Source organism: Heteronotia binoei, chromosome 4 (genome assembly GCF_032191835.1).
Source record: "Heteronotia binoei isolate CCM8104 ecotype False Entrance Well chromosome 4, APGP_CSIRO_Hbin_v1, whole genome shotgun sequence".
In the NCBI taxonomy this organism is placed as follows: Eukaryota; Metazoa; Chordata; class Lepidosauria; order Squamata; family Gekkonidae; genus Heteronotia; species Heteronotia binoei.
Window position 1 is genome coordinate 136,851,821 of NC_083226.1, and position 27,491 is coordinate 136,879,311.

Here is a 27,491-nt window from a genome sequence, read left to right on the forward strand (position 1 = left end):
AGTTCTTAATGGTCTTCAAGTCTTAGTTAACAAGAGAGGGAAGCAGAATGTGGAATGAAACTAAATGCTACAAATAAACAGCGCTGTTATAGACAGTTTAACTTATACAGTGCACTCATGTATAATATTTTTACAGTGTTCAGAGTACTTCATATACATGTTCTCAATAATAAATCAACAGTACTATAAATTACTGTTAACTTGATATATTGAAGATTGGGGGCAGAAGGCAGCAGGTGGTTTTCCTCAAGCCACCTGCAATGCCATCCTCAACAGATGACCATCTAAGTCTACCAAAGTCCATTGGTTTAGAAGGGTGTAATTCTGCTTGAGATGGCATTGCAACTGAGTATATGGTTGATGCAAGATTTGAACTGGAAATATTGACTCTCTTGCCACTGCTTGGGAAAGGGATTGCTCAAAGCTTTTATGTGTAGTGGCATATGAACAAAAATCTAATTTAAAACTTGTGCAAAACAAGGCATGGAGATGTAAACTTACTTTCTTCATTATTGTAGGACTTGCTTCAAATGCAGTATGAAGGTGTCTCTGTAATGAAAATGTTTGACAAAGCTAAAGTGAATGTAAACCTCCTCATATTCCTGCTGAACAAGAAATTCTATGGAAAATGAAGGCTGATGGGATCTTAGACTTCAAATCAAGGGTCCCAGTTTTGGGTCTTTGCTTTTTAAACATCTGAAGCTATTATGCAGCAGACATTTTCTTCAAGGACATCCAGAGGAATGTACTTATGTGCCTTTTTATCTTTCGATAATGCAGTAGGAAAATAAGAACATTCAAATCAACTTAAATACTTCCAGATTTCTCACTGGTGTTTGTACTTTATTTAAAAGGATCTGATTTAGTGGCATCTTAACATTGTATGTCTGATTTTTAAAAAATATGCAAGATACTTATTTGAACAGAGTATTTAGAAATCCTTTCCCAGTAAAATATATATCCCCAATATAGCTTTCCTTAGACAATTATTCATAGAGAAAAATCCTAATGTGTGTCTCTAAATAATACCTTTGGCAAATATTTTGCTTAAATGCGGATGGCTCTTTTCCAGAAACCTGTCAATTGTAAAGTGAATTATTGTGCAATTCAAAGTTTTATAGGTGATTATAAATTTAACATTTACTGTATAAAATATATATTTTGCAATTCATTCCTACTAAAAATGCACTACTGCCTCAATAAAATTGTCTATATACAACCTTTTAATTTAAGTGTAAAGGGGCAATTTGAATAGTGATCAGTTTTTTGCAATGTACTTGAGGTATTTTGAAGAAATAAATTGTGCCTGCCTTTTTGTAAGAAAAGAAAAAAAATCCATAAATAAAATGCAATAAATCAGCATCTAGTTTATTTTTAAATTTATTTTGAGGTTGTTGTATATTATTTTGATTACTTAATCTGTGAGTTTCTCACTGAGCAGTGTAGCTATATATTCTAATATAAGAGTGGGACCTCAGAGCGCTATTGGAAGAAAGATTTTCACTCCATTTTCCAAAGAAACTTTAGTGGCTTGGCAGGAACTTGGATATTTGACTACAAAGCTAAAGAAATCTCTCCCTTATTCTCTGCTTCTATTTAAGCCTCCCTCTGTAAGACCAACTGGTGTAAAGCTCAGCCTTTTGTCTTAGGGCTAGTGAGCTGGTAAGTTTTTCCACAGTTCAATTTGGCTTGTCTTCTTCTGCCATGGGGAAACAAAAGTATCTTGCATCAGGGGATGGTTCTCTCCCCAATGCTGTTCAACATCTACATGCGCCCCCTTGCCTAGATGGTCAGGAGATATGGACTGGGTTGTCATCAGTGTGCTGATGACACCCAGCTCTATCTGTTGATAGGTGGTCAGTCCAGATGTGCCCTGGAGAACTTGGACCTGGTGTTGCAAGCCATGGTATCATGGCTCAGAGTGAGTCGATGAAAGCTGACTCTGACGAAGACAGATGTTCTCTAAATCGCAGCCACCTGGGAAGAGCAATCCCTTTACCAAACTTTGATGGAGTGCCATTGACACCAGTGCTGAGGGTTAAGAGAGCTCCTGAAGTCCTTCTTAACTATGAAGGCCCAGGTAGCTGCCACTGCCAGAGCCACCTTTTACCATCCTCGGCGAATACAGCAGTTGGTCCCCTACCTTGAGCACAGTGACTTAGCAATGGTGATCCATGCTTCGGTCACTTCGAGAAAAGACTACTGTAACACCCTCTACAAGGGGCTGCCTTTGACACATATTCGGAAGCTGCAACTGGTGCAGAATGTTGCAGCCAGGCTACTAATGGGGCTCCCTTTGAAGGAACACATTCAGCCTGTGCTGAGGGGACTGCACTGGCTGCCTATTGCATACCGAATCTGTTTCAAGGTGCTGGTATTAACCTTCAAAGCCCAATATAGCCTAGGACCTATCTATCTGCAGGAACACCTTGCTCCACATGTTCCCCAGAGAGCACTTCGATCAAGTTCCCAAAATCTTCTGGTTGTCCCTGGGCTAAAAGAGGCTAAATTCCACCAGAGCCTTCTCAGTGGCAGCCCCAATAATCTGGAATACCCTCCCAGAAGCCATCAGGGCCCTGTGGGAGTTATCACAGTTCCGTAGGGCCTGCAAGACTGTATTGTTCCGGATGGCATATGACATCTGAATGCAAGAGGGCTGCCATTCTACCTGGACCTTTGTGTTAATACCAACTGCCTAGGATTCAAAATCTGGAGAGAGGAAGATATTATATGATCCTGCCTATAAATGATGTAGTAGCACCATTGTGAATTTATTTGATTTTTTATTGTTTTAATACTGTTTATTAATGTTGCCTCTGTTTATTTTTATGCTGTTAGCCATTTTGAGTTTTTTGTAGAACGGGCAGGATATAAATCTAACATAACAAATAATAAGGCCAATAGGTGAGAAAATCATTTTAACCAATAATGAAGAGCAATAAATAATAAGGCCAATAGGTGAGAAAATAATTTTTAACCAATAATGAAGAGCAAAAATCCATAATTTTGCTTCTGCTGAAAGCAGCCTGCCTCCAATTGTGATGCAGCATTGGACACACTTGGAAAACAGCTCTTCAGAATTTTGATTGCGTTCTTTCAAGAGAAATCAGTTCAGACTGGAGGAACAATGGAGCTCCATACAGTAACTGCGGTAGTATTTTTATGGAAAGTAGCTTAATAGCAGCTTCCATATTATGACCTCCTTTGGACTAATAAAACTTCTGTATGGCACCAGCACTCTTCTGCGCATTTGTGGTAAAGTAATCCAACATGTCCTTTCATATGTCCAGATGACTGGAACGTATGATGGTATTATATATTATTATATAATTATATCACCTCTTATTGGTTATGAATTGAATTTTTATGAATTGTTTGCTGGTCTATGATCTTTATAAATAAATTCAAATTCGTATTTCCACAGTTCTGCACAGCTGATTAAAAACCAATTTTAAAAAATGTCAAAAGTTTGGCTCCTCAATATCTACTAAAATAACACGCATATCTTTTCACACAAGGAATTGCCCCAGAAAGCAAAGATAAGATAATATACATTTATTTTTATATCCCGCCCTCCCCCGCCAATGGCGGGCTCAGGGCGGCTCACAGACACGGAACACCGTGATATAAGTAAAATACAATATAAAACAAACAATTTTAAAATACAATTCAGTTACAAATTCAATCACATAGTTAATTAGATGGATAAAATGGTGCTATAAAGTGCAATAGATCACGATCATGTACAGGATGGCGGGATGGCTACAGATCCGTTTAACCAGGTTCTGTCCCAAAGGCAAGCTGAAACAGAGAGGTTTTGCAAGCCCTGCGGAACTGGTTCAGGTCCCGCAGGGCTCGCACCATCTCTGGAAGTTGATTCCACCATCGAGGGGCCATTGCTGTAAAGGCTTGCTCCCTGGTTGTCTTCAGTCTAGCCTCTCTTGGCCCAGGGATTTTTAAGAGGTTTTGGGAGCTAGATCTCAGTGCTCTCTGGGGAACATATGGGGAGAGGCGGTCCCTAAGGTAGGCAGGTCCTCGGCCATATAGGGCTTTAAAGGTGATAACCAGCACCTTATAGCGAACACGGTACACAACCGGCACAAAGAGTTTCTTTAGTAAAAAAATCAAGTGCTGCTCAATAATTCTTGAGAATATCCAGGGTCACCAGCTCTGGGTTGGGAAATACCTGGAAATTTTGGGCTGGACCCTGGACAGGGTGGAGTTTGGGAAGACCTCAGCATGGTATAGTGCCATAGAGCCCATCCCACCAAAGCAGCCATTTTCCCCAGTGGAACTGGTTTTTGTTGTCTGGAGTTAATTGTAATGGCGGGAGATCTCCAAGTGCCACCTGGAGGTTGGCAACTGTATGTAAGAGTGGACAAGTTGGCTTCTGTGTGGGTGAATATTTAATAGAAGGAATCATCCCATGAGCCTTCAAGGGAGGCGCTATTGAAATCACTCGCTACGCTTTTCATAGACAGGAAGGTTCTAGCTACTGTTACCCAGTGGCCACTAGTATCTCTTGAACAGTGGTGCTTGAGCATATGATGCCTGCACAACTTCAGGCTTTCTTGGCAGAAACAGATTACTTTGAACCATTTCAGTCTGGGGTTTTTTCCTCCCAGTCCTGGCTATGGGGCAAACTAGAGGGAGTAGGGAAAGTGTGAATGTTGATTTTGAGAACAAAATTCTAGTCCAGTGGCACCTTTAAGACCAAAGTTTCATTCAAGGTATAAGCTTTGGTGTGCAGCCACACTTCATCCAGATATATTGAAATGGAAGTTACCAGTCTAGCTATATGAAATGGTAATAGCCTGCCTGCACATCAAAGCTTGTATCTTGAATAAAACTTTGTTGGTCTCAATGGTGCCACTGGACTAGAATTTTGTTCTGTTGCTGCAAACCAATACAGCTACCCATATGAATTTATGCTGATTTTGAGGGATTTCAGTGCCACAATGTTGGATGACTGTACTTCAGTGGCTTTGGTCCTACCTGGCTGGTTTCCTTTCATATGAGTCCCCTCTATACTTTTCAGGAACTAGAAACAAAGAAAGCTGAATTGGTAAAAGCGTCTGACTTTTCCCATACTTTTCAGTTGCCAAAGTGTGTTCAAAGAATTCTCATTTGCTTTAGTGCTGGTAGCTTTCGTATAATGATAAATGGAATGCAAATGAGCAATCTGTACTTAAGTGATAGGTAAGTAAATTCCTCCATTCCTCTGTGACCCTTCGTGCCTCTAATTTGGGAGTTGGGGCTGAGGCCGAAAAGGGTAAAAAGCGGCTTCTCATACCCAGGCCCGCCTCCCACGCCGGTCTGGGGCGGAGGCTGTCCCTTCTGCCCATCCCTCTTGTTCTCTCACCCTCTCATTGCGACGCGGCTGCTTCTGCGCTGGCTGTTGAGTGGCCTTCAGAGAAGCGTGGAGGAATTTTGAGGCGGCAAGAGTTGCAGGTCTTTGGACGTTTCTCCTCCAATCCCTGCCGAGTGAGGCAGCCATGGGGTTGCCGCCGGTCTTGCTTTTGCTGGGCTGCAGCGCGGCGCTGGTCTCTCCTTCGCTCTCTCTTCCCTCCGTGCGAAGTGGTAGGTGGCGCCCGGTTCTAGACAGCGAGGAGTCGAGTTTGGGGTGGTCTCTGTGGGGGAAGGCAGTGCAGCCATTTTTTTGCAGGCAATACGCCGGAGAGTTCTGAAATTCGAGTTGCTGGTGTTGCGGTGGCCCTCCTAGCTCCCCTTTCCACAGCACAATCCTAAATAGAGTTGCAGTTACTTAAATCAGTGGGTTTAGAAGCGGACTAACACCATTGAGGATTGCTCTGCAAGTGAGCTGAGAAGCCGTCTGCGTGGGCGGTTGGGTCCGAAGTGTGACTGAAGCGATGTCCCGCGTTTTACACATCGGTAAAATCGATCCTAGAGTGCGGTACGCGGATGCAGGAAATAACACCGCAGCCCGCGGATTGTCTTTACCGATATAAAAGACTCCTTTCGTTCTAGAGGTTAAATTCCCTGGATGTAATTCTTTAGACTAAAAGCATAAGTTTGAGATAAACTGGAAGGGAGCAAGAGGTACTCCTCCCGCCATTGCTTGTCCCAAGATGCGTTCACACTACACACTAATGCGTTTTGCAATTGGATTTTTCCTGAGCTGAAGGCTGCTCTGTTCCTCGCAGGTTTTATTTTTTTTATATTTTATTTATTTATTTTTGCTGACTTATGGCGACCCCATAGGGTTTTCAAGGTAAAAGAGATTCAAAGGTGGTTTGCTATTGTCTGTCTCGGCTGCACAACCTTGGTCTCCCATGCAAAGGCTAGCCTGCTTGACTTCCGAGATTTAGGGAGATGAGGCTAGTCTGTGCTATCTAGGTCAGGGCTCTCTTCGCTGTGTTGGAACGGAACAGACGTGCTGAAACAACCCGAGAGGATGACGAGAAAAGATGGAACAGTCTTGGTGAAGCTTTTGTTTTTGTGGAACAGTTGTTAAAAGTAGAAGCATGATCTTTAGTTGTGCTGTCTCCCTTCAAATCCCCCAGAGTTTTCAAATTGTCTTTAATGAGTCACAGTTAATGTGACCTCAGAGGGCAAGGAGCTGCTTGAAACAGATAAGGAGTCAATTTCCTGGAGCTCAGTCACTGGAAGTGGCCTGTGGGAGTCAAGCAGGCAAATTTACAGGATTGCAGCCTAAAACAACAGTACAAAACATGAGATGCATGGAACATGGGATTGTCTTCTTACTTTTTGTATATCAGAACAAAGTTTGAGTCCAGTGGTACCTTTAGGACCAACAAAGTTTTATTCTGGGTATAAGCTTAAATTAATGAAATAAGTAAAATAAAACTTTGTTGGTCTTAAAGGTGCCGCTTGACCAAACTTTGCTGTGTTGCTTCTGACCAACATGACTACGCACCTGAATCTGTCGTTGTATATCAGTTGTTTGCAGTGCTTGGTTAATTCAGCTGAAAAAGCAAGGGTCATTTCATAGAAAAAGAGATGCCAGACCTCATTAGCACAACTCATTTGCATATGTCACACACCCCTGGCATCACCAGAAGGTGTACTAGATTATATCAGCTCAGCATCTACCTTAAAATGCTTCTTGAATTATAATTGTTATAATAAAACCTTACTCCCATCATACTTGTTTAAAAAATTGCTTTCTCTTATGTGGCCACAGTGGTATGATGAAGATTTCCATCTGTCTGCTTTATATGTTTTGGTTTTCCCATTTGGGGAGGGGGGGATATTAGAAAGTTTGTTGAATGTTAAAGAGTTCAGCAAAATTCTCATGGGGTTTGAACAATGGACCCCAGAAGCAAGTATTGGGGGGAAGTAAGAGAGAAAGAGCACAATAAAATTTAGAGATTCCGGAGCTCCACTCCTGTGAGGTCCTGCCCAAAATGAGGCCTGTGAAAAAGTAATTAGTTTAGTAAACTTTTTTCTTGCATATCCGTGGGAATAAACAAACAGATATTTAATAAACAGTATGTAGGCCATACGTGTGAAAGTTTTAAGTTCCTTCTGTGGTGGAAAACTAGCAATATTCATTTTCAGAGATTACTGGATTTACTCTTTGTTAACAGTTTGGAGATGTAGGATGGAGAGAATCTTTCTTGTTTATTTAATCTTTATCCTTTTTTGTTGCACTTCTTGCACTGTTGATAAATGGGCAAAATATTGACTAAAAACTTGGCGCTGCTCTTGATGAGTCAGTCTTTATCGTGTTTAATTCTTGAGGATCAAGTTGAACTTAAGGGCTTCAAGGTTTATTTTGTCTTCCAGAGTTTGGTTTCTGTTAAGCATGTTGATGGAAGGAACATTTTGTTTCCTCTGTAAAATCTTCAGTTCAGAAATGTCTTTCAAAGTAGCAGTTATGTTTCATATTAGGATAGCAAAGGTGATTTCACATTGCTCTTGTTTCATGGAGCAGTGAGACTGATAATGATTTCTGTGACAAAGGAATTCCCACGAGACTGAAGTCAGTTCCCAGTTCCTTATTCACACTGCTTTGTCCCTTATTCATGAAATCCAACAACAAATATTGAGGATACTTAAAGCTTTGTATGCAGAGCTTTGGATCACCGCTTATCATACACCTCTACGTTCAAGGAACTCTGCCCTACAAGTAGGCCGGTGATGTTCCCTGGCCCTAAATGCTCCAAAGTGGGATGCCCCTGGGACAAATGCTGATTTAGAAACTGGGTGAAGCTGTTTCCTGAGATAACTGTTGGGCTATCCTGAATCACATATCCCTAGACCGTGGAGATACGCCCTGGTACCCAGTACAAACATTGGATCTTCATCGTGGTCTCTGTGCAGTCCCACACATGGGTTTTCCGCCTGGAACGAACCCGACCTGGGAGAATTCAAAGCTAGCCTAGACGTTTATTTTGGTGCGCATTCCCTTTCGGTCTGGGGAGTAGGCATCCACTGCACATGCCTAGAGCGAGGCAAAGGCGCTCCACCCACCCAGTTTCTTCTTAATCGCCATTCAGGATATACCTACCTCGTTGCGTCTCTTCAAGTTCATTGCGATCTTCTCCGTTTTTTTCGACTTTTCCTCAACTTTTCGTCTTCTTCTTCTACTCGCCGACTGGTATCGTTTTTAAAAAAAAAGGACTTTATTTTCTTTACTATTTCCCTCCCCCACCCCCCACCCCTTCCTCCCAGGCGTATGGAAGGGAAAGACTCCAAAACAACGTTCAAAAAGTGTACCCGGTGTGGGACCAAAATTCTCTCGACCGACGGGCATTCTTTGTGTCTATTTTGTCTGGAGGAGGCCCACAGAACCGATACCTGTGTCCATTGCAACCAGTTTGGGAAACAAGCCAGAAAAAATCATGTGGCCAGACTGAAAAGCCATCTCTTAGAGTCTTCGCTGTGGCCTGTAATGTCCCATGCTTCTGGATCCCAGACTTCACCACCTTCCCTAACTCTGCAAAGGGACGTGGCTCGACCGGCAGCTTCCGTGGCATCAGCTCCCAGTAAGCATAAGTCCGGAAAACACTCTAAGAAATCTGACGATTCCAAAAAGAAACATTGACTTGAATCGTCCTCCAAAAAACCCTCAGATTCGACACCTTTGACATCGAAACAGAAGACGGATCGTCAATCCTCGGACTCCAGGCCCTCCGACCATACCATGACTTCGACCTCGCATCCAGCATCCACCTCGACTTCGATGTCTATGGTGCCGACTGCTCTGGCGGAGCCCTTGATCCCCATCGAAGTCATACATGACGAGGTCGTCCACATCCAATCCGGATCTCCATCGATCCATGAATACCTACCAGAAAACATCCTGGACACTGAATCCTTGGAATCTTCATGCCTTCGAAGTCAGTGAGCTAATCTACTTGGAGCACACTCGTTCCGGGAAGTCTCAATGCCTCGCATTTTCAAGGACCCAATTGTCTCTCCACTGCACAGAGAGCCTTCAACACCCAAGGATCCAGCCACTCAAATTTATGTTGAACAGTCTCCACGCCAACGTAGGGATCGTTATTACTACTACAGTCCATCACACTCCAGGTCACCATCTCGTGAAACCCATCGACCCCGGTACTGTGAAGAGCGATACCATCCTCGGTACCGTGATGTGGTTTACCAACCCGGATACTGTGAGTCTCGACACCATGAGGAATCCTATCGACCTCGGTACCGTGAGGACGTTTCATACTCTCGATTTCACGGAAGTCCATCTACTCACCGACCCCAACATTACAGTCAGGAGTCAAAACCATTATCACCAGCCCAGTTTACATCGGCCTTCTCAGCCACTTCGAAGCAACGGATAACTCAACCTGACCTACCTACCATTCCGAGTAAACCTATATTGATACCCACCAAGCCCACATACACGACTCCCATAGATGTTCCGGAAGATTCCGAGGCTGAACATTCAGACTCTTCTCAATCAGCGGCATCTGCACCGGCATCACCTGTCTCTGACATTACCAAACCAGCCGATCTCTCACCATCTGAAGGATTCAAAGCTTACTTAGACCTACTTACCAATATGGCTAATATGCTTAACATAAAACTCACTACTGACTTGCCAAGAGTATCAGACGTAGTCCATGATTTAGTCCATGCGGACCTACCGGCAGGCTCCTTCTTTCCAATGCTCCCTGTTCATCTAGAGGGTTTAAAGGAGGCTTGGGATAAAACCGCATCGGTTCCACCTACATCATAAAGGATCGAGTCCTTGTATAAAATTCATGCTCCAGATTCTAAATTTCTATTTAATCATCCTGCACCCAACTCCATGATTGTACATTCTTCATCCAAGTCCAAGCAAACACGTCACCCAGTTCCACCTGAGAAGGAGGGAAAGAAGTTAGACACCTTAGGGAGAAAAATTTACTCCCTTTCTACTGCTACCTCCAAAATTCACAATTATTTAGCATATTTTTCTGCTTACACCTTTAATTTGACATCACAACTTACTACAATGGTCCCTTCTCTACCTGACTCTGCACAGAAACAAGCATCACATATTTTACAAGAGCCTTCCCGAGTCAGCAAGCAGCAAATCAATTTGGTGTGTCATGCTGTTGCTTGTTCATCCAGAACCATGGCCGCATCCATCGCCTTACGACATCATGCCTGGCTCCGTTCCTTCTCATTGCAGCCAGACATCAAATTTAAAATTGATGACTTGCCCTTCGATGGTCTGTTCAATGCTACTACTGATGACATCCTGACCACTGTTGACGATAGTAGAAAAAGGGCTAAAAGGTTGCGAGTCAATCAACAACAGTCTCAGACTAATAGACAGAAAGTCTGGAAGCCATCTTATTACAAACGCCCTCGCTCACCAAAACAAGCTGATTTCTGGAAGCACAAGGCTCCACTGGCTAAACAACCCTTCCACCAAAGGCCGCATGCACAAACCACAAAAAAGCAACTCCGGTTTCAAAACAGTCTCTTTGACTCCCTAATATCACCTATCTGTCTACTACGACACCCCACTGACACTACCAGACTGCGTCCATTCTACCCCATGTGGGAGTCCATAACATCGGATTCCTGGGTCCTGGCGATCATCTACAAGGGCTACACCATAGATTCGCCCCCGAGGCTCCATCAATTCATATGTACTCCCCCCTCCCTCCCTCTTCAGGAAGAGATCTCCACCTTGCTGGACAAGGCAGCCATAGAACCAGTTCCACCGAAGTTCCATCATACAGGGTTCTATTCTTGATACTTCCTGGTTCCAAAGAGAGACGGGGGACAACGTCCAATACTTGATCTTCGCAAGCTCAATCGCCATATTCTATACACGAAATTCCACACGATCTCCCTACAGTCTGTTCTAGCACTGATTCCGAAAGATGCTTGGATGGTGTTGATAGACCTTCAAGATGCCTATTTCCACCTTACCATCACCACAGAAGATTCTTGAGGCTTGCCGTCAGGGACCAACACTACCAGTTCTGTTCCCTCTCCTTCGGCTTGTCGACCGCACCAAGAGTCTTCACAAAATGCATGGCAGTGGTAGCAGCAATACTCCGTCAACAAAAATTTTCCTTATACCCTTACATAGACAACTGGCTCATTGTGGCCCAATCCAAAGAGCAACTCCAAAAAGACATCTCCACCACTTTGGCTCTCCTATCTTCGCTGGGTCTTCAGGTCAACCTGACAAAGTCCAATCTGATCCCTACACAGGACATTCAGTTCATAGGGGCACGCTTATCAACCCTATCACACAAGACCTACCTCCCTGCAGACAGGGTTCACCACATTCATTCTCTGGCCGCTGCAATCATAATGCACCCTACCCAAACAGCCTTCATTTTCCAATGCATGTTGGGTCTCATGGCGGCCACAACTTCTGTCCTCTGCTTTGCAAGTCTCCACACGCGTCCTCTGCAATTGTGGTTCGTCCGGACGTTCTGCCCACATTGACAACACCAAATGACCCTACTTACCATTCCACACCACATTCTTCCAATTCTGGAATGGTGGAAGATGGAACGTCATATTCTGACTGGAATGCCGTTCATATGGTCATCCCCGTCAGTCGTTGTCACGACCGATGCCTCGAGGTGGGGTTGGGGAGCTCACCTCAGGACACTAACGGTACAAGGGCAGTGGACAGCCTACGAGAAATCCCTTCACATCAACTGTCTGGAACTCTTGGTGGTCCACAGAGCTCTCAAGTCATTCCTGCCATCCCTTCAGGGTCAGCATATCCAGGTCACCTCGGACAATATAGCAACCATGTTTTATATCAATCATCAGGGAGGCACTGCTTCTGTCCACCTTTGCAGGAGAGGCTTGTCCCTATGGCATTGGAGCATTGCTCACAACATATTCCTTACAGCCATACATCTGCCAGGAATCCAAAATGTTCAAGTAGATGCACTAAGTCGCCACCTCGTAAACTACCACAAATGGTCCCTCAACTGTCATTATCTTCGGACAGCCTTCGGAACGTTCGGGGTTCCGGCCATAGATGTCTTTGCCTCTCCGGAAAACGCTCAATGCCCATGTTTCTACACTCGGGGCCCTCTATCCATGCAATCCACGGGAGATGCCTTCCTCCACTCGTGGTCGAGACCACTACCCTACCTGTTCCTTCCTATCCCACTGATAACGAGAACGCCGCAGAAAATCCAATTGGATTGGACCAACTGTATCCTTATCATCCCCTGGTGGCCCCGTCAACCATGGTTCACCACCCTCCTTCTTCTTTCAAACAGTGTATTTCATCGCTTTCCTCAAGTTCGAGACCTAATCTCTCAACAGGACGGCAAAGTCCTACATCACGACCCGGGACTTCTGCGACTGACTGCCTGGAGAATCATTTTCTGAATTTCCCTTCAGAGGTCAGACATGTTCTGCTTAATGCCAGAAAACCTTCCACTAGAAGATCCTACTCTCTAAAGTGGAAACGTTTCTCAGCGTACACTGCCCTGCACAACTTTCTCCCTGAATCATCATCTATAGCTCAGATTCTGACTTACACTTTATCTCTTTCTAACTCAGGTCTAACCTATTCTTCTCTAAAAGTTCATTTGGCTGCCATCTCAGCCTTCCATCCACACATTGAAAGACGTACCATCTTCTCCCACTCCACAACAAAAGCCTTCCTAAAGGGCATTTTACATCTTCAACCTCCAATTCGTCAACTACATCCCACATGGAGCTTGTCTCTGGTACTGAGCCAGTTAATGAAACCTCCTTTTGAACCGATAGCGTCCATTCCACTGCATCTCTTGTCATGGAAGACGGCATTGTTGGTGGCACTCACATCTGGCAAAAGAGCCAGTGACATTTGTGCTTTTCGGACAGATCCTCCATACACTATTTTCCACCATGACAGAGTAATCTTACACCCTGATCCTGCTTTTCTGCCAAAAGTCATCTCGCCGTATCACCTGGGGAAGTCAACCACTCTGCCTTCCTTCTTTTAAAAACCTAGTGATGCCGGTCAACGGGCCCTACACAATCTTGACGTACATAGAGCCCTTGCTTTCTACATTGAAAGGACACGTCCCTTCTGTAACGACCCTAGACTTTTTTGTGGCGTATGGAACTCATAAGCAGGGACACAAAATCTCAACACAGAAAGTTTTCAAAATGGATTGTGGCTGCCATTACCTTATGCTACCAATTAGCTAAACAGCCCATACCTGAACAGTTACGAGCTCACTCCACTCGAGCCGTCTCCACGTCATCAGCCTTCTGTAGAGGCGTACTGATGGAGGACATCTGTGCCGCTGCGGTCTGGTCTTCTCCATCTACATTTGCCACGCACTACGCCTTAGACGTTTGTGCTCGGCGTGACGTATCCTTTGGGCAGGCCGTACTTCGTTCCATTTTTGACTAATGCCTCCAGTCTTCTGCCCTGTAAGTACAATACTTCTTTTTCTTACATGCATATTTAACATGTATTCTTCCATTACAGAACCAGCACCCACCTCCGTGCACGTCAGCTTACCAGTCACCCATGTGTGGGACTGCACAGAGACCACGATGAAGATAAACAGGTTGCTTACCTGTAACTGATGATCTTCCAGTGGTCATCTGTGCAATCACACACGCCCGCCCAGCCTTCCCCGCTGCTGGTTTATGCTCTGCTTTATTAATCTTTCTCTATATAGTAGCTAGAAGAAACTGGGTGGGTGGAGCGCATTCCCCTCGCTCTAGGCATGCACAGTGGATGCCTGCTCCCCAGACCGAGAGGAAATGCGCGCCAAGATAAACGCCTAGGCTAGCTTTGAATTCTCCAAGGTTGGGCTCATTCCAGGTGGAAAGCCCATGTGTGTGACTGCATAGATGACCACTCGAAGATCATCAGTTACAGGTAAGCAGCCTGTTTTTCTGGGACCACACAAGAAGCTGTTAGGGTTACATTGGAAAGATGGTTTAAATAAGGAATTGGAACAGCTGCATGCTCCCCGAAACAAGCTTGGTCCATCACAAATCCGTCTTTGGAATGGGGGATATATGGTTTGGAGTGGTCCAATTGTAAGGGCACCCCTAATAGAAGCCTTTGATATCAGAACCAATCTTTGGACCAGATACCAGTATGTGATTTTTTGCAGGGGACATAAGAGAAGTCATGTTGGATCAGGGCAATGGCCCATCCAGTCCAAAACTCTATGTCACACAATGGCCCAAAAAACAGGTGCCATCAGGAGGTCCATCAGTGGGGCCAGGACACTTTAGAAGCCCTCCTGCTGTGCCCCCCCCCCACAAGCACCAAGAATACAGTTTCTAGAGTGTTTGTGAGGTGTATGATTTGGGGAGGTCCAAAACTTATTTTGCGGTACAGCTTCCTCCAGTTTCTTAATCTTTTTTTTTTGTCCTGAGGCAACCCCACTTTAGAACAGTTAGTGCAAACACTGGGCTGTTGGAAACCTTTGCAAGTGGGGAGAAAAGGGGCTGCCTAAAGTTCCTGAATGCTGCCAACTTCCCACCAAAGTTCTGAATGCTCCCTTTCCCCATTTGTAGCTTACTCTTGGATGACTGTATGGTCCTACATTAGAATCAGTGGGATAAAATATAACCGTAGATATATTTTTCGCCCTATGAATCATCAGGGATAGAATTTTGGGAAGGGTGGAGTTAGTGCAGAAGCTATGAGAACTTGTTCTTGGAGATTCTCAGAAGATCATTTTACTCTCACTCCACTTGGAATTAGGAAAATAATGTTTCTTCTGGTCAAAGAGGCTACCAAGTGTTTTACTTTCCCAGTTTAATTTTTACTTGAGATATTTTAGTCTGTTAAAAATGTATTCCCATTGCCCATGGTTTCCTTGCTCTCTGCTTATATTCTGGGAAATACAGTGTAAATTTCCAGTATTTCTCAAATTAATCTGCAGCTGTTTTCACAGATGAGAGCACCTCATTTGTAGTACAGATGACTATGCAGCAAACCACTGCCTTAGCCCCATCAGTAATCCACTTTACATTTTTGAAATCATGTCTTCAAATTTAGCAGTATTAGATTAGGGTATTCTGTGTTAGTACAAGATTCTAACTACTAGAGGACCTTCAGTTCCTTTTGAAATTCTAAGCAAGTCTACTCAGAATTCTAGTCAGACGCGGGGTTTACTTCCCAAAAAATGTTTTTAGGATTACACTGTTAGTGTGCTATGATATTGCAGTGATCTTGACTGAACTGGCTTGTTAGATATTCACTTCTAGTTTTAAAAAACCATACCCCCATTTAAGGATACAGCAATGTGTGTGTGTGGAATAATTGTTACCAATGCAACAAAAGCAGTATCTTTTCCTGCTTTCCATCCATTCAGTTTTCCTTAGGGGTCTGTGAATTTCTCTAAAGGAATTTTTAACCAACAACAATTCCAATATTTTCGCTTTGTTAGCATCGGGGTTATGGAATTCTGTTAGCGTGTTAGTTTCAGAGGGTAGCCATGTTTGTCTTCAGTGCAACAATAGATTTGAGTGTAGTGACACCTCAGAGACCAACAAGAGTTTCAGGGTGTAAGCTTTCAAGAGTCAAACCTCCCTTTGTCAGACACAAGGAATGGAGATCTCTGAGTCCTTTTACCAGGTCAGTATCCTTCAGAAGCATGTTTACACACTCCCCCCACCTTCTGACTAAGATAAAAGGACTCAGGGATCTCAATTCCTTGTGTCTGCCAAAGAGAGCTCTGACTCTCAAAAACTTATACTCTGAAACTCTGGTTGATCTCTGAGATGCTTCTGGACTCAAATATAACCATTAATAAGTTTCCTTTATGTGGCTTTTCACAAGCTTGTTTCTCATTTGGTCCAGGCCACAAGGTGTGGGAAATGGCATTTTCTTGTATCCTGAATGTTACAGCTTCTAAAGGGATCGATCCTTCCTTCTCATTTGCTCACTGATGCTTGTACAGTGTAAGAATGGTGGGCTGGAGCTGTTCCAGAGCCTGGGGGAATATATGGTGACATCATTTTGAGATGGCCTGAAACAAAGGATTCACTCAGCATGTAAATCCTGGGCTTGCAATCCCTTTGTAACCAAGTTGTGTATGAAGGCATCCATCTATGTAATCTTGTATCTTTGCTATTTTTGATTGCCACTTCCCAATAACAAAGTACAGTTTTATAAGAGTTTAGTTCATATCCACATTCTATGAGAGGGCCTGCCTAGATTGTTCAGTTACTTCCAGTGAACTTCATATCCAAATTAAGAAGGAGGATTTGGAAACTTGGATCAGGCATGCAAGTGGTTTATGTTTGTTTTTGAGTTTTTTTCAGTTGCTCATAATAAACATGGTGATGGCAATTATAAAATATCAGTCTTTGTAAAAGTGCAGGGACAGATTTAAACGAAGTACCTTCTTACATACAGTGAAATGATGAGATAAAAGCACAACAAAAGATGTAGATAATCTGAAAGATTTGTCATTGGAACATGAACAGCCAAGCTAATAGAAATAGTAATTTCATCCTTACTGGGGTTTGGATCTGGACGATGGCTTTTTTTCAAGTACCCCGTCTGTGGAATGGGAAGAAGACCCCAAATGACTGGATCATAGAGTTGGAAGGGACCTCCAGGGTCATCTAGTCCAAGCACCTGTACAATGTAGGAAATTCACAAATATCTCCTCACACACACAGACACACACACACCCTGTTCCATGCCCAGAAGATGGCAAAAAAACCCTCCAAGATCCCTTGCCAAATTGGCCTAGGGAAAAACTGCTTCCTGACCTCAAAGTGGTGATCAGCATTTCCCTGGGGTTGTAAGAAAGGGCCACAAGAACAAAGCACTGACGCAAACCTTCCTGTCCTCCCTCTCATGATCTGCCTAATTCACAGAATCAGCACTTGTGTACATTGTAAGCACAGACATTTTGTAGCTTAATCATCCTGGTTTGTAGCTTCAGCAGCCATTTTCAGACTTTGATATTTCGTGATTGGTATTCCGGGTCCTGTACTATGCAAGTCTTGAAATGAGAATAGCCTTGGTCTATAGGTCTGGGTTGGAGCAATACTATGAATTTGCTCCTGTGAATAAGAATACTGTTCTTTGGTACCTAACAGTACAGTGATGAGCAGTTACAGTTCTCTAAAAATATTTAAGTCAGTATATTCAGAAAGGCATCACTCTGCAGAGGTAAAAAAGGGTATTTTTATTTAGGTTTTTTCCCCATCTGATGGTGACTATGTCAAATACGTTTGGAGTCGTGTATGAAGAAGAGCTGTTAAAAGAAAATGTTTTTCAAGTTATAAAATCTGGTTTGAGGAATGTACCAAGCTATATTGATCATAAAGTGGGCGATTTTTATGTTGAACACAAGTAATTAGAACGTGATTTGTTGCTGTGTAAATTTAGTTAAGGAATTAAATTATTATCAACATCTGTTAGTGAACATAGGTTCTATTAATATTTTACAAAGAAGCAAATTCAGTAGCAACTGTTTTTACTTTGTAGGAAATAGGTTGTATGTGTTGTTTTTGAAACATCTTGTCTTTTTTGTGTCACACAAGCTATACAAAAATGTCACTCTGTGTGACTGTTCCCTAACCACATGTACTTATATTCATGCTTTCACTGTGCGTGGAGCATTTAAATAGAAAATCAGCTAGTTTAGAGGAATAAAAAGGCTTTTATCAGTCACACAGTGATAAAATCACTATAGATCTATTTCTGGCTTTGTTTATGAATGTTGATGAATGGCCAAAAAGCAGTCTACAGTCATACTGAACTTGCCTATCAATGCAGTAATACTTTGAGGCTGGATAAAAGTCATGTGATACGATAATCCATTCTTTTGGAGTTCAAATGCCATTCTCTTTATTGGTCTGAATGAGCTTTCTTCTCTTGGCTATTCATTGCATGACTGAGTTTGTAAGCAGTCTTACATTGGAAATTGTCGTAGGAAACACAATTTATCATTTTTGTTGTTCAGTCACACAGTCGGGTCCGACTCTTTGTGACCCCATGAACAAAGTCACGCCAGGCCCTCCTGTCTTCCACCATCCTCCGAAGTCTGCTCAAATTAGTGTTTGTTACATCAGTAACACTGTCCAGCCATCTAATCTTCTGCCGTCCCCTTCTTATTTTGCCTTCTATCTTTCCTAGCATCAGGATCTTCTCCAGGGAGTGCTCCCTTCTCATTTGGTGGCCAAAGTATTTGAGCTTCAGCTTCAGCATCTGACCTTCCAGGGAACAGTCTGGGTTGATTTTCCTTAGGACTGACTGATTTGATCTTCTTGCAGTCCAAGTGGCTCTCAAGAATCTTCTCCAGCACCACATCTCAAAAGCATCTATTCTTCTGCGCTCAGCCTTCATTATGGTCTAGCTCTCACAGCCATAATTTCATGGCTGCAGTCACCATCTGCAGTGATCTTGGATCCCAGAAATGTGAAGTCTGTCACTACTTCCATGTCTTCACCTACTATTTGCCAAGGTGTGATGGGTCCAGATGCCATGAACTTAGTTTTTTTGATGTTGAGTTTCAAGCCTTCTTTTGTGCTCTCCTCTTTCACCCTCAAGAAGAGGTTCTTTAGGTCCTCCTCACTTTCTGCCTTTAAAGTAGTGTCATCTGCATATCTGAGGTTGTTGATGTTTTTCCTGGCAATCTTAATTCTGGCTTCTGCTTTATTCAGACCGGCATTCCGCATGATGTACTCTGCATATAAATTAAATAAGCAGGGTGACAATATACATCCTCGTCGAACTCCTTTTCCTATTCTAAACCAATCAGTTGTTCCATATCCCATTCTGACAGTTGTTTCTTACCTCTTACACAGGTTTCTCAGGAGACATGTGAGGTGGTCTGGTTCTCTCATCTCTTTAAGGACTTGCCACAGTTTGTTGTGATCCACACAATCAAAGGCTTTAGCATAGTCAATGAAGCAGAAATAGATGTTTTTCTGATACTCCCGTGCTTTCTCCATAATCCAGCGAATGTTGGCAATTTGATCTCTAGTTCCTCTACCTCTCCAAAACCCAGCTCGAAGTCACACCATTTCTTCTACAGGACTCTTGGCCACAATAATGGATGTAGTGATCCTCTGAGTTAAATTCACCAATTCCCGTCCATTTTAGTTCACTGATTCCCAAGATGTCGATGTTCAGTCTTGCCATCTCTTGTTTGACCACATCTAGCTTACTTTGATTCATAGATCTTACATTCCACGTTCCAATGCAGTATTGTTCTTTGCAGCATTGGACTGTTCTTTCACCATCAGACACATCCATAGCTGAGAGTCCTTTCAGCTTTGGCCCAGCCGCTTCACTCTTTCTGTGGTTACTTGAACACTCTTTCCCAGTAGCATATTGGGCACCTTCTGACCTGAGGGGCTCATCTTCCAGCGCCATATCTTTTAGCCTTTTGTTTCTGTTCATGGGGTTTTCTTGGCAAGGATACTGGAGTGGTTTGCCATTTCCTTCTCCAGTGGATCACATTTAGTCTCTATTCTCAGCTGTGGCCTGTCCATCTTGGGTGGCCCTGCATGTCATAGCTTTTCACAAATGACAACCTGAATATTACATTGACTGGCTTTATAATGAAGCCAAATGAATGCTTTTCTTCCTGCTTAGATTACTGAACTGCATTTCTCCTTTCCTGTTGCTGACCATTTCTGTTCTTTTCCTGTAGTAAGGGCGCTGAAATGTCAATGAATAGGAAATCACAAAGAATATACAACTGGAATTTAGCATTGGAATCTGTGTGTGTGATTTCTTTCAAACAGCTCAGTTTGTAACAAGACTTTAAAAAGTGCATTTCCACTGCAATCTCTGTCCTAATGAAGATCGCCTTTTCTTCCTGCTGATAGGAGCCAGAGGTATCATAGGTCTAGCCTGGGTGGCCCCTCGTGACTCATTAACAAAGCTTCTCCAGTTTCCCTAAGATATGTTACATCGGCTTGCTATCCAATTTGAGATTTCTAGGGAAGTGATATCTGCCAAGGATCAAACCTTTTAATGCTCTCTTATTAGGATTAACAGAAATATTATTAAATAGGTTAAAGTTTTAAAGTTTGGTAGTTTGTCACTAAGTAGGTGTTTAATTAAAGAAAGCGAGAGGGGGAGAGAACATTTCAGGTCATGAGGCATAGTCTCCATGCCTGAAGATACAAGAGGCTTAAGATGGAAAGCAGCGTGCATTGAAAATTTTACTGGATTGGTTATTATGTACAAACAGGATTTCAGGTACCATCAAGGATTCTTGGACAAAGAACCAATAGCCACACTCACACCTTGAAAATATTAACAATCAGATATCTCCCCAGACCTAATTACAATACACAGATCCCTTGTAAGGTAGAGAGCAAAAGAAAACCATAACCATTCCTGTATTAAAGATTATTAATTGAATATAATGTCATGCAGTGCACTAGAGCATTAATTCCCAGCATGGCACCTGCTCATGTATTTGCTTTTCTTCTTTCTTTTCTTAAAGGAAACAGCCAGTCTTTTACTTCATTGGAGCAGGAGGCCCATCAGAAGATCCCAGGAGGAATGCAGGACCATAATTTGAAAGTAGATGCTGATATCTTAGGAAAATACTTGGCTTGGAACCTGGTTCCCAAAGCAGTGTTTGTGAAAGGACATCCAGCATGAACATTACACAAGTTTTGGTGCTGTTCATGGCAATTGGAAAATTGATACATTTCTTGACAGGCTGTCTCCACTCAGTTAAACTGTTCACAAAATTGCAAGATGGGGATGGAATTCTCCAGCCTTGGAAACATCAATAGGAGTGCTCCAAAGCTTAACAGGCCCTGCTGGCTGCCAATAACAGAATTCCCATTCTGCTCTGTGGGATCAGAAAGCTATATATAATTTTAGCTCAGCTCCACACCTTTTTGTTTGTTGGCTGTTCGCAGTTACACTGAGAGGCAGGGAACTTGTTAATAGCCAACTAGAAGACTACATTCATTTATTCCCTCCTGATTGTGTTCTTCTCTCCCTGCTGGGGTTTGGGTATTAGGTGGGTTTGCGTATTAGGTGGGCTCTGAGCCACCCTGTCTCTCTGCTCACACTGAGCAGTGAGACTTAGCTACTAGGTGCCTTGGCTGAGTAAGGACCACATTTTATACCCTCCTGATAGTGAACTCCTCTCCCCTACTGGGCTTTGGGTGTTAAGCAGACTCAGGGCTTATGACCACGCAAGAAAGATTGGGCCAGATGACAACCATGCATGACCAGTACTCCTGGAGATTGGTGTCATGAGTCTTAGGGGACTTGGTGAGGTATTCCATTATCATCACCTCTGTCACATCCTCCACCATTGCATGTCTGGCACCTCACTGCTGACTTCCCAGTTCACTGCTGACCACCAGTAGTGGGGCTTTTCCCTGGTTGGGCTGTTTGAGGCAGAAGAAGAAGATGAAGATATTGGATTTATATCCCGCCCTCCACTCCGAAGAGTCTCAGAGCAGCTCACAATCTCCTTTACCTTCCTCCCCCACAACAGACACCCTGTGAGGTGGGTGGGGCTGGAGAGGGCTCTCACAGCAGCTGCCCATTCAAGGACAACCTCTGCCAGAGCTACGGCTAACCCATGCTAGCAGGTGCAAGTGGAGGAGTGGGGAATCAAACCCGGTTCTCCCAGATAAGAGTCTGCACACTTAACCACTACACCAAACTGGCAGAGGTGCTGGGCTGTGGTTCCTCTGCCTCCCCAGCCTCTTCCACTTGCTGTTCCCTCTGGCCATGTCTATTGGCCTGTAGCCTTTGCAGTCTCTGAAAAGCTCACATTTCCATTGCAAAAGCTCTGCATTCAGGAGAGCAGTGCTGCCTTTTATCTGGGGGTTGCAGATACAGGCCAGCTTGTACTCCGCTTTACTGCAGAGAAGATGTAACCTGGTGGTGACTCCCACCTGCAGTCCCTGTGCCATGGCCCTGATCTGTGGGAGAACAGCTGGCTGGTGCAGAGGCCAGAACTCAATCCTATGCACCATTTGGGAGAGGGTCAGTTGTTGAAGCTGATGCTGAGCTCCTCTTCCTCATACGTGATAGTCATGGAGGAGATGTGCAATCATGGTGTAGGTAGAGTTTATCATCCTGCAGTAGTAGTACCCATTACCCATCAGTGACTAGTCAGAGTGATATGTTAACCAGTGTACTTGGTAACAGTTCTACAGATAGTTGTTTACATGAATCTTTATGGATATTTTATAGTGGCGTAGAGTGGTAAAGCTGCAGTTCTGCAATCAGAGCCCTCTGCTCACGACCTGAGTTTGATCCCAACGGAAGCTGGTTCAGGTAGCCGGCTCCAGGTTGACTCAGCCTTCCATCTTTCCGAGGTCGGTAAAATGAGTACCCAGCTTGCTGGGGGGAAAGTGTAGATGACTGGGGAAGGCAATGGCAAACCACCCCATAAAAAGTCTGCCTTGAAAATGTTGTGAAAGCAACATCACCCCAGAGTCAAAAATGACTGGTGCTTGCACAGGAGACTACATTTTTAAAACTTAATATTGGTACTGAAAGGTATCCAATTATATATAATTTTTATATTGTTAGCATAATAATGTATGCTTTTAGGAATGTCAATTTAATGTTACATAGAAGTGACTATAACAAAATATAAGGGGGGAAGGTAGTACAAAGAAGATAGTATACTAATCTTTAGAAAAGGTCTAAAGAAAAAGAAAAGCAATGTCAGTGTAAATTAAGTGAAACTCCATTTCCTGAGTTCTTCTCCAACCCACAAAACTGTTGAAGCTCACAAAAAATATCTTCTAACGTGTAATCACTTTCTTGATTTTTTAGGATTCCTTCTCAAGAATGATAGTTTGGGACCAAAAACATTTGTCTATTCTTCAAGCGATGAAACCGTAGAAAAAATTTCATGGGATTACAGTGATTCAGACACTGAAAATGAGTTGGATGTTGGATCAGGATCCATAAATCACAGTAGGATAACTGAAGCACCACGGAAGCAGTTGCCTAAACATATTTCCAGAGCTGCTGAGGAATACCTGATTAGTCCATGGCTAACCCTCTTCATTCCTTCAGTCTATATGCTCGTGGTCGCACTGAGTCTTCCTCTGAACATCATGGCGATTTTTATGTTCCTGATAAAAATGAAGATTAGAAAGCCAGCTATTGTGTACATGCTCAACCTGGCTTCTGCTGATGTACTGTTTGCAAGCGTGCTGCCTTTTAAAATTTCCTACCATTTTTCTGGAAACAACTGGGCATTTGGACCAGAAATGTGTCGTTTTGTCACCGCTGCCTTCTACTGCAACATGTACTGCTCCATACTGCTGATGACGGCGATAAGCATTGACCGGTTCCTGGCAGTGGTGTATCCAATGCAGGCTCTGTCATGGCGCACTCTGGGGCGTGCCTCTATGGTGTGTTTTACCATCTGGGTTGTAGCTATAGCTGGAGTTATACCTCTGCTTATCACAGAACAAACGAAGAGAATACATCACTTGAACATTACAACCTGTCATGATGTGTTGGATGAACTTGATCTTAAAGGGTATTATTTAAATTTTTTTACAGTTTTTTCTTCCCTTTTCTTTTTGGTGCCATTCATTATTTCTTCTGTCTGCTATGTGTGTATCATCCAGTGTTTGAGCTCTTCTGATATAGTTGCAAAGCAGAGCAAAAAGACCCGAGCTTTACTCTTGTCTGTAGCTGTTTTCTCTATTTTTATTATATGTTTTGGTCCCACAAATGTTCTGTTATTAATTCATTACATACATTTTGCTTACAACAAATTATTGGAAAACATCTATTTTGCTTATCTCCTCTGCGTCTGTATTAGCAGCATAAGTTGCTGTATAGATCCTATGATCTATTACTATGCTTCGTCTGAATGTCAGCAACAACTTAGCAGTTTGTTGTGTGGTAAACAGAGTTCTGAACCTTGCAGTAGTAGCATCAGTGGCCAGTCAATGATCAGGACCAATCGAAGAGATACATGCACCAGTACGCTTAGTAATAGTATCTACAGGAAGCTATTGACGTGAACCTCTATAGACAAATGTACATTTTTTGCACTTTTGGTTTGTACAACATTTTAAACATTGTACTGAAGAGTATCCAGTTATGTAAACATTTTAATATGATCAGTATGTACTTGCTAGCATAATGTATGCCATTATGACCTGTGTTGTATTTGAACTGCAAGGACATTTGTATGGGGATAGTAGAGTGGTACAGCACATCTTAGTGGATTCTGTTCCCTGACTTACATATAGACTCTCTGTGGAATCCATTTACACTGAAAATCAGGCTATCCCAACGTCAGAGGGTATGGAAAAATAGGTTTTGTTTTCATTGCAGCACTTGACACATACACCCCGATGCAAAACTTTACTTTTCTGTAGACATAAATAGCAAGGATTTATGTAGGTGAATGTAAATAGATCTGTGATCAATCATTAGGCTCAAACTTGATCCTGTCTATATATCACTGACCCCTTATTTCTATTACAGCTTTCTGGGTTCTGGTTTTGATTCATGTAATACTATATTAATAACAGCCTTTACAGCATTTCAGTACATTATAACTCAAAACGACCCATGAGTATGTCTTCAGATTTGTATATCCCTGTTATGGAGGGCAAATAAAGAAAGATAGGGAACTGATGAGTTTAGCGTATCTCAGTAAGAGAGGCAGCTATAAATGTGCATTCTGTAAGAAAAACCCAGCCTTACAAACATTTATTTTATGATGTTGTTTTCCATTTTTAAGCATTTATACAGATCTATAAGCTTTTGTAGAGATTAAGTTTTTTAGAACAGAAATCTCTTAACAAGTTGGCCTACTACTCCTTATATTTGTTTTTTGCTGAGTTATGAATTTTCTGCTTTAGTCCACAGCATTTCCAAAACCAAGCAGCCACTTTAATAGCGTATCAGAGTAGTCTTTGAGAAACCTGTGTTTAAATTTCCACTGTGCTGTAGAAGTGACTCTCAAACTAACATGCCTTACAGGGTGATTGTTGTGACATGTTATTTTTTTAGGGTCTTATTTTATTACAGCAATAATGTGAAAGCTGTTTCCATTTGCAAACAGAGAAATGAGACTGAAGGATGATGATTTGTTTAAGGGTGGCGCAGTAAAGTAAATTCATGAGTGAAATAGATACTGATTCCAGTGTGCTAGTCAGACACATTTTCTATTACCATATTGGATATATCTGAAATTAAATGAAAAGTTCATATTTTTCATGCAATTTTTCAGCCACATTCTCTGTGTTATATTATGCTGCTGCATTCTGTTTGTCTTGATTCTTCTCATTTTAGCATCTGCAAATATGCCCAACGAGGGAAGCCACTCCCCCAGTGGCCCCATAGGCACAGGCTGCACCTACCCCGAGCTGCAAATTTGCGGCTTGCGAGGCAAGTGCACTCAGCGTGGGCTCTGGGAGAGAGCGGGAGCTGCTTGCTCCTGCCTTTCAAAGCCTCAATTGGCAGCTGGAAGGGCAGCTGAGCCTGGCACTACCTCCTGCCTTTCCACACCTCGATCAGGGCTTGGAAGGGCAGCAGCGCCAGGCATCCGCTCTCTCAGAGGGAGCAGGGGCTGCTACCTCCTGCCTTTCTACGTCTCGATCAGGGCTTGGAAGAGCAGCAGCACCAGGCACCTGCTCTCTCAGAGGGAGCAGGGGCCACTACCTCCTGCCTTTTCTACACCTCGATCGGGGCTTGGAAGGGCAGCTGAGCCCAACGCCCGTTCTCTCAGAGAGAATGGGAGCCGCTATCTTCTTCCTTTCCAAGCCTCAATCAGGGTTTGGAAGGGTAGCCAAGCCTGGCGCCCACTCTCTCAGAGAGGTGGGAACTGCTTGTTTCTGCCTTTCCAAGCCTTGATCAGCACCAGCACCAACGCTTGTTTTCTCCCCAACCATTTAAAGGGAAGGTTCCTTTAAACGTTTTGGGAAACAGTGTGAGTGTTCAGTGCTGGGTTCTCAGCTTGATGATGTCATTCTACATTACATCATTGTGTTGAGGGTAGCCCCACCCCCTCCCGGAACGCCCCCCAAATTCCCCTACTGGGGAATAGTTGAGACTTGGCAATCCTAACGTCAAGTTACCTTTTTAAAGTGCTAAGAGCAATGAACTTTTTACTTATGAATTAAATCATGTTCTAGAAGAAATTTAGTTCTAACAGTTTTAAATGAAAGTGCTGATATATATATCAGTTGGTTTTGTAGGGGGAGAAAGTGTATTTTAATTTACAAACAACCCGTGCAGTCTACCTTACCGCATCCAGAAACATCTCTGTGGTTTGCCCCATTTCAGTACCCTATTAATCACTACGTATTTGGCTATCAAGGATGCTATTAGACAGAAGTGGAGACCTACAAAGACCTACAAGGGAACATTTCATTTTTCCACCCCCACTATTTCCTCTTTCACTTCCCTGAAAGACCCTATAGATCCTCCTTTCATCGCTCTTTCCCACTTACCAGCTAACCTGTCTTTATCTGCCCTCCAATCTTCGCTCTGGGAAAATTATGCACAGTTCCAGGTGCTAGGCCCAGTTGGGCAATGGATACCCATAAGGATTTGCAGAGGTCACCTCAGTTTCCCCTGTATTCCCCAACCCTCTTCCCTTCTACAGGCATCTCCCATATCTTTTCCATTCTTTTTTGCTGCCTACCCACCAATGAACCTTTTATCCTTTCCCCATGTTCAGCTATATTAATTATTCATTTACTTCCTTTATACCTCATCTTTCTCCACCATTGGGACTCAAAGCAGCCTACAACTTTCTTCATTTTATCCTCACAACAGCACTGTGAGGCGAGTTAGTCTGAGAATGTTCAATTGGCCACATGAGTCCTCCCTCAAATGTGACCCAGCCTCTGCCTCTATCCTTTACTGACAGAAACCTAGGCTGATACCATTCTGCTCACCTGGTAGTGGCCACTGAGGACATTAATTTTTTAAAGCTGCAGAAGCTGCTTCAGTTATGGGGAGGTAATCCTTTTACAGTTCCACAGGACCTGCAAGACAGAGCTATTCCACTAGACTTTTGTGTGAGGCAGCTGACATCAAATACCATCTGGCCCCTTCTCTTATCATCTACTAAAAGGCCTTCAGTTTTTGATAACCCTTGCCT

General features: G+C 43.1%; 2 protein-coding genes across 3 annotated transcripts in view; both read left to right on the top strand.

Moving 5' to 3' along the window:
• Positions 1-1,379, top strand: part of IQGAP2 (IQ motif containing GTPase activating protein 2) — a 250,661-nt gene extending 249,282 nt beyond the window's left edge. For both annotated transcript variants that reach the window (XM_060235836.1, XM_060235837.1), the window contains one exon: positions 519-1,379. In XM_060235836.1, the coding sequence (XP_060091819.1) occupies positions 519-632 (114 nt within the window). In that variant the 3' untranslated portion in view covers positions 633-1,379. The remainder of the gene's footprint in view (positions 1-518) is intronic.
• Positions 1,380-5,420: 4,041 nt separating this feature from the next.
• LOC132569604 (proteinase-activated receptor 1-like) lies at positions 5,421-24,751 on the top strand. The gene is made up of 2 exons (XM_060235839.1): positions 5,421-5,580; positions 23,183-24,751. Exons 1-2 carry the CDS (start codon positions 5,496-5,498, stop codon positions 24,391-24,393), a joined length of 1,296 nt encoding a protein of 431 aa, XP_060091822.1. The 5' UTR covers positions 5,421-5,495; the 3' UTR covers positions 24,394-24,751.
• The last annotated feature ends 2,740 nt before the right edge of the window (positions 24,752-27,491 follow it).

What these genes read in the sequence shown, in the direction of transcription:
- LOC132569604 (XM_060235839.1), top strand. Translation starts at nt 5,496, where the DNA reads ATGGGGTTGCCGCCGGTCTTGCTTTTGCTGGGCTGCAGCGCGGCGCTG. An exon ending in TCTTCCCTCCGTGCGAAGTG is followed by an intron (nt 5,581 to 23,182) that starts GTAGGTGGCGCC and finishes TTGATTTTTTAG; the next exon opens with GATTCCTTCTCAAGAATGAT.